A 14,318-nucleotide genomic window follows, 5' to 3' on the forward strand; every position below is an offset into this window, starting at 1 on the left:
AGGAAAAGGAGAGGGAGATGCACCAGGACATAATGGGGCTTCTCTGGCAGCAAATACAGATGCTGCAGCTTCTTGTGGACCTACAGATCCAACAGCCACTCCCTTTGCTGTCTATGGAGAACTCCATTAGAGCACCTCCTTACACACAACCCCTTCAGGCATCAGGAGCTGTATCCCTACCTCTGCTACTCCTCACCGGGGGACAGTAAGGCCAATCACAGCTTCACATGCACTGACCTGTGAGAGCCAAGGTTGCTGTATGTGTGTAGCCAAAATGGACATAAATGCATGACAATGGCATCTACAGTGGATTTTCTGACTCCAAAATGATTTCCCATTAATCGGTAGCAATTGGATATTGCAAATTTCCACAGGGCGGTTGCCACTGGTTTTTTCACTTCAGTGCAGCTGTCATTGTGGTGTCCCTGCGTTGGAAGGCTGCGGCAAGCATAGAGCCAGGAATGTGGCCTTGCACATCCAAAAGTTCTGCAGCGACTGCTCGTCATCCCAAACTTGCCTTATGATGCGATCCCATCTGTTAGTGCTTGTTTCTTGGTCCCAGAAGTGGTGCTTCACTGTCTGCAGCTGCTCTGTGAATGCCACCAACAACCTTGCTTTGGTTTTCACCATATCTCATGAAATCTGCCCTCTGTGAAATCATCGTGTTCCCTGCTGATTTGGTTCTGCAAATATCGGAGGATCGTGTGTCCTGTGCTTGGAACACTCATGACAATAGTGCAGAACTGTGCAGATTCCATGCTTCTGTCAGATGGTGGACAGTAAGGAGGGCCATGTACGTTCATGGTTTTTGTTTTTTTTTAAAAAGGCACAGAAATTATGGGATAAGGATGACATTACAGGAGGGAGAAAGATGCATGCTGGGACTTTGTCCCCTTGCTCCCAGTCACCCCGCATGACTCATTTTTGCCCCATCATGCATTGCCAAAACTTCCCAAAAGACAGCGCACTGGATGGTGGCGAGTTGCACCCTGGGATACCTACCCAGGAGGAGGGAGATTTCATTATCTGAGTTACACTAAAATGCTGAAGAGAAGACTAACTGTTCAGGACCAGCCAAGACTTCTGTGTTAGAGGCTGCACCACTAGTCTGTGAAGCAAGATGTGCTGTTGTATGTTTTGCATGGAAAGTGAGTGGTATTTCCTGCTTCATTTTCAAAAATCTATTACTGATCAGTTGTATACAGCACTTTACAGACTGCTGGATGCTCAAGACTCCTCTGGGGGCAACTAAGTATTAACATCCCCATAGTCAGAAAAGGTGAAACTGAGGCATGAGGTAAATTTTCAGAAGTGGTCTCTAAGTTGGGGGTAATATAGACATTAAGGCCAAGTTATTCAACCATGGGTGCCTACATGTACACATAAATCCATATTTAATCACTGGCCATGACTCTTCACGGAACATTTGCAGCTCCTGTTAAGGATGATGGAACACGCCTTGGGTGCTCAGCACCTCTGAAAATCAGGCCACTTATTTAGGTGCCCACGTTTAGACACCCAAAGGCTGACCATAAACTCACTGAAATCAATGGAAAGATTCCAACTTATTTCAGGCATCACTGGATCAGACCCCTGAAGTCTGCAAATGTTGGCCCTGATTTGCAAAGATGTTGAGCACTCACAGCTCCCATTGACTAAGTGCAGTTGGGGATTATCTACAACTCTGAAAATCCAGCTGTGTGCACCTGAAGATGGGCCACTTTTAACATAAGGGTCTCAACCATTTGCCCAAATACAGAAAGAACCACTGGAAAATCTGGGATGAAACTCAGGAGTTTGAGAGTACTATTGCTTTGCTCAAATCACACAAGAAAGCCACACAACTTAGGACAAGAAACATAGAGCATGGAGCTTTAAACCACCTGGGATTCATTTTCTTAGGATTATTAAAACACGCTTCACCTCAACATCCCGATTCAGTATTTACAATGTCAGCAATTTGGAATGGGCAAGGAGGCTTCACCGATGTGTGACAGAGGCTAATTTGGAATTAATGTCAGGAGCCACACTGGGAGCCAAATGGGAGTTACACAGTGTGGGGCTACCTGGAATTGTGATTGGCCCATGGCACTGAATCAGCTCTGATAAACCTGAATGACCTACTTTATCCCTTGGAAAGTCACGCCCATGTTTCTGGGTCTAATATAGCCAGTGCATTTATGCTGGTAGTCATAACCACATCAAAGATGAGGGCAAGAGAAAAATCCTTGCCAACGTTATGAGAGGTAGAGCTTGGCTTATATATAAACAAAAACTTCACTAGAATACTTGAATTCTTACTTTAACAGCGATTTTGAAGGACACCTCTCTGATGGTACTCAGGGGAGGATAGAGTCTCCCTTCAGCAAGATGCTCCTCCGTGACCTCTTCAGCAATAGACTAGAATGAAGAAAAGGCAGGTTATAGGTGATGTTCTCAATCAAGTACAGCATGCGCCCTCTTAAGGCTTTAAAAAGGCAGCGCGTAGCTGAGACTTCAGTTGCTACAAGAGTCAGGAGAAGTCCTTGCAATCAAAAGCAAAACCACCCAAAATTCAAACGTGCATCCGTTTCATTCTGAGCTTGAAAGCGCAGCCCATTCTGCAAAAAAAACCCCTGTGCGTGACTAGATACCGTTTTTGAAAGAAGTGACGAGTCCATTTCTGAGAAAAAGTTGGCTATGCCCCCCAAACGTGCCACTTGGCTGTATGTTATGATATGAAACCAGGCAGTTTTTTAAAAATACAGCCTACAGCAAAGGCTGAGGAAAATACAAAGTGGTAAAAATGTCTTTGTGAGAGCTGCTGGCGTGGCGGGAGCCCTGGCTGCTTGCTTTTCCCTCCACTGATGGGAGCCAGGCATCTCCTGCAGCAGGGGAAAGGCTATGGAATAAATTCAGCTGTTTCCAATATGATCAAAGGCTTTGGGGGATTTTTGGTTTGTTTTGGATTTGTTATTTTTGCGTGTAAGAAAACAAACCCAGGACTCCAGAGGCCATATCCCCTACCCCTCCCCTCAGCTCCCTCCATAGAGGGGAATCAAATGCTGGCTCATGCAGGGGACTTCTGTTGGCATAATGGAAGCTCTGGCATCCTGCTGTGTTGGGAAAGTCTGCAGCCTTTAGCTGAGGAGGTGAAGTTCAGATGATGCACATTGCCCTGCGCCTGTTCCTAGCCAAGGACTTAACTACACTCCTGGGGTTCAACAAGCCTCACTGAAGCTGCTTTTTTATGTTTTAAAAGCACCAGTTAAATATGGATCTGAAACCTCTGCCGTGGTGAGGAAGATCTCGTTGGAGACATGCCGGACCCCGCAGGCAATGACTCCCAGCGCCACTCCGGGGAACACGTAGGCATTATTTCCTTGGCCGGGGAAGAACGTCTGTCCACTGGCCAGGGTTACTTTAGGGAATGGACTCCCACTTGCAAATATGCCTCGGCCCTGTTGAGAGAAACAGACACACACAGATATTGGAGAGGCAATGTCTACAATTGAGGGGATCCCAGAACCCAGCTCTGGGAGCACAGTGACTGTGGTAGCAAATTCACTGATCATTCAGTAACAGCTCCACCACCGATCTCACCATTATGATCTGACTGCTGATTAAACTGACATACAGTTTGTTTGCCAAGGGGAAAGAGCCATGTAGTATTTAGTTTCTATTTAGCCTGGTAAAATAGACAGACAAAGTCTCATTCTAACCTATTTATCTAGATACATACATGGCTCCTATCAACACAGTGTCCTGTGATGCAGGAAAATATTCCCATTTTACAGAGGGGAAGGAGATGCGCAGAGATATTTAGGCCCAGATCCTCAAAGGTATTTAGGCTTAACTTCCACTGAAATCAATGGAAGTTAGGAGTCTAAATACCTTTGAAGATCTGGGCCTAAATGACTTACCCAAGGTCCCCCAGAAAGGTTGAGGTAGACTTGAATCCAGATCTCCTGAGTTCCAGTCCAGTGCCTTACCCACTCTCTTTCCCCTTGCCTGATCCAAATCCCAAAGTTACCTCCCATGAATACCTGAGCTAGGGCCCTCATGCATTTGAGGAGCTCAATGAGGAGCACAGCTGTGATGGGCCAGCCTGAGAAGGGAGTTTGGGGTGGGAGCAGGGCCTCCCTCCTCTCCACCTAATAAAAAGATACAACCCCAACAAGGTTGTGTAGCTGGGCCCTGGATCGGAGGAGGGTGTCTGCATCAGGAACGCCCCCCTCAACAAATCACCACCATTAACGCTAAAGGTATGTCTCCACTGTGCCAGTGTAGATGCGTCCTACATCAAAGGGGGAAGTTGCCCCCATGGGGCTGATCAACTGCAAGAGCCCTGCAGACTGCCATTTTACTAGACATGAGACATATGTCAGTGGGGCTCTGCCAGGAGGTTGCATTTATCTATGACCCACCAAAGAGCCCTCTGATCACTGTAGCACACAGAGAGGTTGCTCTATGTGTTAAGTCTCTTTGGCTGTTCCACTCAGCTGCTGTGTTGGGAGAGACAGTCGCACATTTACCTCTGTTAGGTGATAGCACTGCTCAGCTGTGCACTCTGCTTTACTCGTGGGGTTACTTAGGGCAAATACGATGGGCCTGTCATTGAAAGCCGCCATGTCCTTCAAAATCTTCTCCGTGAACGCACCTGCGATGGCGGCTACACCTAAGAAGTGAACAGTTAATTCCTGATTCACTCTGTGACTTCCAAAGGATCGGGCCCATGTTTCCTTAAACCTCAGCTCTTGTTAGTGCTCAGTAAATTAAACTGTGTGACTCCGAGGGAGAAGGCCACCCCTTTCCAGAGACCCCATGAAAGTCAGATTTACAGTGACAAAACCACCTTCAGGATCAGCAAACAGCCCAAACCAAGTGTTTCTCTGGGTTGGCTTTGTGGTGATGCTCAGCACTATCCTTCAGGAGATCTGGCACTGGTAACTGCAACCAGCCTCTTGCTCTGCTGGTCAGTTGGGGATAAAGAGGGCCCTACCAAATTCACAGTCATGAAAAATGCATCACGGACCATGAAATCTGGTCTCCCACTGTGAAATCTGGTCTTTTGTGTGCTTTTACCCTCTACTATACAGATTTCATGGGGGAGACCAGCGTTGCTCAAATTTGGGGGTTCTGACCCAAAAGGGAGTTGCATGGGGGTTGTGGTATTGCCCTCCTTACTTCTGTGCTGCTGCCCTCAGAGCGGGGTGGCCGGAGAGTGGCGGCTGCGGACTGAGGGGCCCAGCATTGCAGGCAGCGGCGCAGAAGTAAGGGAGGCAATCCCATGCCAGGCCATCCGTCCTTCTGCGCTGCTGCTGGCGGCGGCTCTGCCTCCAGACCTGGGCTCCCGGCCAGCAGCCGCCGCTCTCCAGCTCCCCCGCTCTGAAAGCAGCGCCGCCACCAGCAGCAGCGGAGAAGGGTAGCAGTTCTGCAACCCCCCCTACGATAACCGTGCGACCCCGCCACAACTCCTTTTTGGGTCAGAACTCCCACAATTACACCACCAAAAAATGTCAGATTTAAACAGCTGAAATCATGAAATTTATCATTTTTAAAATCCTGTGACCATGAAATTGATCAAAATGGATCATGAATTTGGTAGGGCCCCAGGGATATACATGCTCAGGCTCTGGGAGCCGCAGAACTCTGCTTAACTCAAGAGTGCCCCCTGTGGCCAATTGAGGGCAGCACCGATTGGCTCCGGAGGGATCCCTATTCAACAGAAGGAGGGAGCTTGTGCTTCATAGCCTCAAGAGACGGGGGCTGTTGGGAAGTAAAGGAAAGAAATGCAGGCAGGGAGGCCTGGGGAGTCGGCCTGGACAACAGAGGAGCCCCTGGAAAAAAGAAACCCCCAAGAAGTGGACAAATGAGAAGGAGCTCCCGCTTCCGTGACTCTACCTATAATAGCTGTTGGCTTCACCCTTTGCACTACCTCCTCCAGAGTTCTCATCTGGGGGTGGTCTTGGGCAAACATTTCCTTCTCATGGTTCAGGTGACTCCTCCCCTGCAGGGAAAAAAGAACAAACCAGCCTATGGCAGGCGAGAAAAGTCTGGATCGATCATTTGCAAAATCTTGTTTGCAAGATTTCAGTGCTTCACCCTTCTATATTCTGCTATACCGTATCGTCCCTGTAGTATCTGCACACCTGCCTCTCGTTCATTACGTGACTAACATCCGTCACTTATGGTTTGTTCTCCCATCCTCTTGTGGGGGGAGGATTGTGTGCAGTGGAGTAGTTTGTGTTGGTAAGTTTCTTTTTTGATGTGCTCGTTTCTCTGTCTCTGTTTGAAAAGGTCAGGTTAAAGAAATGCACCTTGCACTTCGCTTGGAAGGCGGTGAGGTTTCTGATGGTCCTTAGTTTGGGTGGGAGTTCATTCCAGTGTCTTGGACCAAATCTCAAGAAAGCTCTGTCTCCTGGAGAGAGGAGATTTACAAAGATTTACAAAGTCCCATTGGACCTGAAGAGCAGAGTGGTCCCTGACCCTGCAGCTGTAGCTATCCCCAGAATGTCCAAACTCTACTGGAAAGGGCATCAAAAACAGGAAAGCAAAGTCTACCCTGCTGTGTATAAGCAAGTGCAGCTCCACTGACTTCAACAGAATTGCAGCCACTTACTCCAGGGCTGACTGTGACCCACTGGATCTGCTTGCTCTGGGTTAATGAGTCAGGCCCCATTGTACCCTGTGCCTGTTACACTGCATCTACCATGCACCACAACACAGTAGTGCAACAGAGGCAGATTTACCTTGACAATTAGTCCCTTGGAGTCCACCATCCAGACTTTTTTGATGGCGTCTTCCCTCAAAATTCCTTCCTTTTCCATGGCCATAATGATGAGCTGGGCTATGCCCATGGCAGCCTGAAACCCATAAGCAGAAAGCAAATTCCGATCATTTCCTCAAACAAACCTGCCTCACTTTGGAGAGGTTTAAAAAATGACAGCCCCCTCTCCCCCCACTCCTCCCAAAAAGCACACGGATTGTAAGCTCTGTGAGGCAGGGACCCTCTTTTTGTTCTGTACAGCACCTACCACACCGGGGCCCTGGGATAGGACTGAGGCTCCTACGCACTACAGTAATACAAATGATCATCATCTGAACCATGTCAAGAAGGAGGGAGTGATTGATGGCTTCTAAAGCAGCAGACTGGTTAAGGAGGTTAAAGGTGAAGCATCGCCCTAGGATCTGACCAGGAAAATGTTGTCAGAGACCTTCAGACTAGCAGTGTCAGTGGAGAGAAAGCGGGTGGAAGCCAAACTAGTGCGGCTCCAGGATGAAGCCAGCAGAGAGGAACTCTAGGCAACAGTGGTAAACGGTGCATTTGAAATGTTGAGAGGGGAACGGTCCCCTCTTTCTTCCCCCGTCTCATGATACAAAAACAAAACAACCCTGACTTGCTGTATATAATTCTTGGCATTATGGTTTCACCGAGAGGCCTCACCTGAGATCTGGGTGGAAAGATGCTGAACATACCCATCTGTTGTGACTATTAGATTGTAATCTCCATTTTACAGAGGGGCAACTGAAGGGTTAAGTGATTTGCCCAAAATCACACAGGCGGTTGGTGACAGGAATTGAATGCAGATCTCACAAGCCTCACTCTAGAGCCTTAACCACTAGCTACCCTCCCTCTCTTCTCCGCTCCCTGTTGTGCTAGGTACTGTACACACACAGAGGAAGGTATGGTTTCTGCCTCAAAGGGAAAGTGTGGCTCAACTCTGACAAATGATTGTGCAAGTGGCATGGGGGAATACTGTGTTTGTTGTTCCTCAGTGATGTGCTCAGTTTACAAGGAAGAAGATTTTTGTTTTCCCTAACTGCCAGCTCAGCAGACAGGCCCTGGGCTTCAAGCTGGGCTTCTTTCAGTTCATGCATCATCGGTAATAAAGGTTCTTCAGGCCAAATTAAAACCCCATTGACACCTGTGCAGCCTCATCGCATTCAGTGGGTTTGCACAGAGTTGACTGTAAGTTAAGTAAACCATTCTCTTAGTGATACACAAGGAGGAACAGGCTCCAGCTCCCTCTCAGATGTGCTGGCTGCAAAGGGCTAACAAGCAATGAAGACCATTCCTGGTCAGAAAAATACACTAGGAGTAGGTTGCTCCTTTGCTTCTCCTTACTGAATTCCAGCCTGGCTGAAGCCTTAGGCCCGAATCCACAAAGAGACTTCGGCAGAACACTGCATGAAAAAAAATCACTGGAACAACACTGATCTGCAAAGCCAAATGAGGCACTCAGTCTCCCTATATAATGCATGCGGAGAGACAGGTGCCTTAGAATGTGATCCACAAAAGCCAGCATGCTAGGCAAGGAGCTGCATAAACTAGCCAATGGGAGATGCCAACAAGAGGGTTGTGTCCTAAGTCCTGCCCTCTCATGGAGATAGCCACCCCTCTCCCGGAGTCAGGCACCTGATGTGTTTCTTGTGAGAATGAGTTAGGTGACTGCTTCACACCACACAGCCCCGTGGGGGAGGAGAGGAGGTGGTGCCCACTTGCTGGGATATTCTGAGGTGGGCACCCTCACTCTCTCCTGTTGAAACTGTTCTATTTTTTATACATAATTAAACAGTGATTGAAGCAGGGGGACTGACCCAGGATCTCCCACGTGGGTGCCCTAACCACCGGACTACAGAATTGCTCTCACCCTTTCTCTGGTCCAGTGACTCTATATATCCACAGCTTCCACAGGACAGACTGAGGGAGCCACACGTCAGAGTATCTCAGAGCTTAGTGGTTAGCGCACTCCCCTGAGAGGTTTGAGGCTCCTGTTCAGATCCTTCCCCACCTCAGGGGAGGATTGAATTTTAGGTCTCTCACGCCCCAGGTGAGAGCTCTAACCACTGGGATAGAAATTTATAAGGTGGGTGGCACCCTCTCGATTTTGAATGGGACCTGATCCAATAGGTGCCTCTGAGCACGCTTACCAGATTGGGCCCATGGGTGAGACAGGCATTCTTCTGCCTGTCTTCTCCTGCTTTGTGGCTCGCTCTGGGGCTTAGCTTGGAGATAGGCATCCAGGGACCTGGGGTGGGGTGGCAGTGTGCACATGCGGAGGCAGAAACTTAGGCGCCTACAAGGTTCGGTGTCAACTGAGCGGGACTTTTGTGGATCACAGTGGAACCCAAAACTGAGACTTAGGCACCTCACTCTGGGGTTTATGGATCTGGGCTTTATGCTTCCATGTTTACCTCCTCAAAATGAAAGGACAAATACTGTATTTAGCGCCGAACCCGGGTGAAGCCTACCTCTCCGGCTCCTTGGAAAACAAACTTATGGTCGGAGAGCTTGTTCTTTGTGATTCTTAAGGCTGCGAAGATGCCAGCTACTGCAACAGAGGCAGTACCTGAAAGAGAACAGAGACAGTGAGCAAGAGGAGCAAAGGCAGAAAGTGCCATTCACTAAATCCAGCTGCTAGTTGTTCGAGAACTTGCAGGAAACCATCTCTTGGGTACTTGGGTCACCATAGTAGTATCTGAGCACCCCACAACCTTTCATGTATTTATCCTCATAGCCTCTCTGTGAGGCAGGGCAGTGCTATCATCTGTTTTACAGATGGGGAACTGATGTGAAGAGAGACTGAGGGTGTGTCTACACTGCAATCCGAGATTGGACTACAGTTTGCGTGGGTATAGCCACACTAGCTTTAATCTAGCTAGTCTAGTGTATTATAATACTCATGGTTTTAGCCTGTGCTATTGAATCTTCACTGCTATTTTTAGCCATGTTAGCTAGATGATTTGAGCATTGGCCTGCTAAACCCAGGGTTGTGAGTTCAATCCTTGAGGGGGCCATTTAGGGATTGGGGGCAAAAATTGGGGATTGGTCCTGCTTTAAGCAGGGGGTTGGACTAGATGACCTCCTGAGGTCCCTTCCAACCCTGACAGTCTATGATTCTATGAAAGCTAACATGAGTAGGCCTACTTTGGTAGCCATTGTACTTCCAGTTGCAGTGGAGACATACCCTAACTGACTTGACCAATGTCACTCAGGAAGTCTGTAGCAGAGCTGGAAATTGAAGCTGGGTCTCCTGAGTTTCAGGCTACTGCCCTAACCTCTGGACCTGCCTTCTCTCTTCCAATTCCCTTTCAGCTCCCTGCTATTTCTCTTCTCTTCTCTTTCACTTCCCTCACACTCACTCCTGGCTCAGTGCCCAGCCTGTCTATTAGCCCAGAGCTGGGGAGAAAACTACCATTCCAGAGTCAGCAGGAGGAAGTTGGGTGGTGGCCGTGGGCGGTAGGGGGGAAGGGAGAGGGTCATGAAAAGCACACATCAGCTAGGCCTCGGCTACACTTGCGGCGACGAGTAGGCCGGGTATGTAAAGCTACGCACAGCAGTGAAAGGCACAGGCTGCATCCACACTGCGGTGTGTAGGGCAGCAGGGAGGCAGTGAGACACTACACTGCTATTTTAGGCCTTGGGCATGTAGAGAGCCGGGTAGGGCATCTGCCCTAGACATAGCCTTAGATCCACTGGTGTTATAGCCTCAGCCAGATGCTCTGCACCATCCCAGCTGCTTCACCAGGACAGTGCAAAACTTCCTCCAGCCTCCCCACAAACACAGTTAGAGTATCTTGGACTGAGTCATTCCCCATCCCTAGGAATCACTAGAAGCGTGTATCTATGGAGTCTGGCCAGGCAAAGGGCCACAGTGGAAATGAGCTGAGGGAGTTACAGGCTGGTGAGGCGCTTGTGGATTGCGACAGACGCAGGGTATATATTATGGAAACACAGGCCCAGAGTCAGGTGCAATGGCTTGTGCTGGTGCAAAGGCTTCAATGGGTATGGTGGGTCTGCTCCTGTGCCCCTCCCACGCTGGGCAGCCTGGATCTGCCCCTGAAGGGCCTCCCACTAGCCTCTCCACTCTCACCATGCACAGTTAAGTAAAGAACCTTCCCCACTCCAGGCAGGCTAAATACCCTGTTTTCCCCGTGCATCCAGCAGTTCACATTTTCCTGCCCTTCCTTCCCCAAGTCCAGCCAGGCAGAGTTTTCATCAGCCAGAGAGAGGTGGTGAGCCAGCCCAGTGGCTCACCCTGACGTCAGGCCAGGGGAAAATGCAGCTTCTACCCCTCCACCCGCTCCAAGGAGCTTAATGGAAGATGATGCTAATTAAGGGCGCATGAACGTGAGCTATACAACCACCAGATGGTGCTGTACCTATTTCAATGGTAGGAAATCTCTCAGCAAAGATCATCATGCGATTGTGTGGCTGAAGCTTTCTAGAGTTAAGTGGCTGGTGAGGAAGGGTCATTAGGGCAAACCCACGGTTATTGCTTCAGTTTGATCCCCCTCCTCTTTCCTCCAGCTTGCACACAAAGCAAGGCTTTGGGGATAGTGCAATTTAGTTAGGGTGACCAGACAGCAAGTCTGAAAAATTGGGACAGAGGGTTGGAGGCAATAGGAGCCTATATAAGAAAGAGACCCCAAAATTGGGACTGGCCCTATAAAATCGGGACATCTGGTCACCCTAAATTTAGTGCGTTATCACCCACCCTCTGCATCTGGTCCACTTAAGGGAGTGGCTGCCTGTGAAGGAGAGCGAACTGCATGCTGTTGTGTTTTTGGAGGTATCTAATTCAGGGTAAAGGCACCCAGACACTCTGATAATTGCCATAGAAAGCACATAATAACAAGCAACTGTTACTATAGAGAAACCCTCTGCAGAGGGACTAAGCAAGTTCCCAGGCTATTACAGAGAAATTCCAGTGTCTTGGCTTTACAGAGCAGGCTGGTTGCTTTCTAAGTAGGCAAAAGGGTTGCCAGGTGTCCACTTTTGAACTGGAATGCCCGGTTGAAAAGGGACCCTGGCGGCTCTGGTCAGCACTGCTGACCAGGCCACTAAAAGTCCAGTCGGTGGCACAGCAGGGCTAAGGCAGGTTCCCTGCCTGCCCTGGCTCCGTGTGGCTCCCAGAAGCAGCTGGCATGTACAGCTCCTAGGCATGGGGCAGCCACGGGGGGCTCCGCATGCTACCCCTGCCCTGACCACCGGCTCTGCAGCTCCCATTGGCCAGGAACTGTGGCTAATGGGAGCTGTGGGGGTGGCACCTGCAGGCATGGGCAGCACGCAGATTCCCCTAGCCCCTCCATCTAGAAGGCAGAGGGACATGCTGGCTGCTTCCGGGAGTCGCCTCAGGTAAGCGCAAGCCTGCAGCCCACATGCCTCACACCCTCCCACACCCCTACCCCTTGCCCCAGCCCTGAGCTCCTTCTTGCACCCCAAACCACTTATCCCTGGCCCCACCCCAGAGACCACATCCTCAGTCAAAGCCTGCACCCCCTCCCACACCCCGAGCCCTGCCTCAGCCCTAAGCCCCCTCCCACATTCCTACCCCTGTGGCCCCAGCTGGAGCCCCCTCCTGCACCTCAAGCCCCTCATCCCTGGCCCCATCCCAGATCCCGCACCCCAAGCCAGAGCCCTCACCCCCTCCCACACCCCAACCCCCTGCCCCAGCCTGGAGCCGCCTCCTGCACCCCAAACCACTTATCCCTGGCCCCACTCCAGAGCTCACACCTCAGCCCAGAGCCCGTACCCCCTGCCACATCCCAATCCCCGCCCCAGCTCAGAGCCCCCTCCCACACTCCAAACCGCTCAGCCCCACCCCTCCAATATGGAGTCCCACCCTGCACCCCAAACCCCTCATCTCTGGCCCCACTCCAGAGCCCGCATCCCCAGACAGAGCCCTCACCCCCCCGCACCCCAACCCCCTGCCCCAGCCTTGTGAAAGTGAGTGAGGGTGGGGGAGAGCTAGCGACGGAGGGAGGGCAGATGGAGTGAGTAGGGGCGGGACCTCAGAGAAGGGGCGGGGCAGGGGTGAGGGCTTGGGGCAGGGGTTGGGGCAAGGGTGCTCCGTTTTCTACAGTCAGAAAGTTGGCAACCTTAATAGGCAATGCTGTTATTTATATGAACACTGTGTATGTGGGGGGCAGACAACAGAAGGCTGTTGATAGAGAATGATGCTCTATAGCACTTGACCGGGATTTAGGAGATCCAGGCTCAAGTTCCTGCTCTGCCACAGACTTCCTGTGTGACCATAGGCAAGTCACTTAAGCCCTCTGGCCCCAGGTCCCCACCTGTAATGGTGGGCTAGCATTTTCCTCCCTCCGGTGTTATGCGGATACATTCAGTTAGGCTGTGAGGTGCTCTAATACTCCAGTAGGGATGGGTGTGATGTAAGTAACCAGAGAGAAAGACAGTTTATATTTCACAAGAGTAAATACACAAGAAGCGATCAAAGCAATAGGGATGTGCAAATGTCTGACTGGCTATTGGATGTATTTCATCCTTTCCTCTAGCGTCTTAGGCTAGAAACCTTTATCAGTATGGTAACATCTGTTTGGAGGGTGTGTGATTTCTTTTTAGTGACATTTCTATACTGGCAAAAGCCCTCATATGGACACAGTTATTCTGGCATAAGAGTGTGTTTCCTAGTCTATTTAGTTTGCCTAGGGAACCCAGTCTGAGCAATACTAGGAAAAGCAGTTTTTAGCCAGTAGAAGCTACATCTAGACTAGGAGGGTTTACCAGTAGAGCGATACCAGCAAAACTATTTTAGCTGAGACCTGGTCTAACCTACAGGAAGGAAGACCTACTGGCACCTAATCAAGATTCTGATTTAGCATACATATTGAGGTTGCTTCCAGTCCTACACTTCTATGATTCTACCAGTAGCAGAATCCTGTTTCCAGAGCAAATTGTCCTGTGCTATCACCATAATGTGTGCATCTAGGCATGCAGCTCTGGGCTAGTTACAATGTAATTTATCAGATGCAACAGTAATTGAAGTATATAATTCCTAGGGATAGCTGGAGTAGACGGATCATTTAATTTTTCAGGTCAGAGTCTCTGAACTCTTGCGATCCTCAGATCCGTACCAAAGAGGAACCCCCATTGTCTGCTCAGAAAACGTCTCGTGCCAGTTTGTTTCCTGATATGGAACTTCTGGATCCAATCTCTTTGAAAGGAAAAAGACACCCACATCTTTAAAGGAATTGCTGTAATTGAATGTCCTGCTCAGAGGGGACTAAAGTTCATCAACTCTGGAAACCGAGGAACCGGAGGATCCTCAGTATGTGGGAAGTGTTTCCTCTTTGCTCCTCCTGTACTAAATCATCATCTCCTGGCCATCATTGTTTGGAAAACCCAGCTGTGTCTGCCCACCGAGATGCCCATTACCTATGGCAGAGGAGAATAATTAACCCCTTCCTCAATGCAAACTTTTACACACTCCATGTAGTTTATGGGAATGCAAGGAAACTGTGCCAGCTTTGATGTTGCCTTCCAATGGTGTCACTTCGCTTGGCCTGTTAATGCTTTGGTTTTCTAGTATCCC

At 49.6% G+C, this 14,318-nt stretch overlaps 1 protein-coding gene across 1 annotated transcript in view; it reads right to left on the reverse strand.

Annotated features, from left to right (window-relative positions):
- The window catches only part of ME3 (malic enzyme 3), a 171,317-nt gene that overhangs the window by 5,186 nt on the left and 151,813 nt on the right, over positions 1-14,318 (reverse strand). Inside the window, exons 8-13 of the mRNA XM_048841750.2 lie at positions 9,235-9,332; positions 6,732-6,845; positions 5,884-5,989; positions 4,515-4,657; positions 3,267-3,440; positions 2,302-2,400 (exon numbers count right to left, since the gene is read on the reverse strand). Coding sequence (XP_048697707.1) covers positions 2,302-2,400; positions 3,267-3,440; positions 4,515-4,657; positions 5,884-5,989; positions 6,732-6,845; positions 9,235-9,332 — 734 coding nt within the window. The remainder of the gene's footprint in view (positions 1-2,301; positions 2,401-3,266; positions 3,441-4,514; positions 4,658-5,883; positions 5,990-6,731; positions 6,846-9,234; positions 9,333-14,318) is intronic.

The sequence above is a fragment of the Caretta caretta genome, chromosome 1 (assembly GCF_965140235.1).
Source record: "Caretta caretta isolate rCarCar2 chromosome 1, rCarCar1.hap1, whole genome shotgun sequence".
NCBI classification, from domain to species: Eukaryota; Metazoa; Chordata; order Testudines; family Cheloniidae; genus Caretta; species Caretta caretta.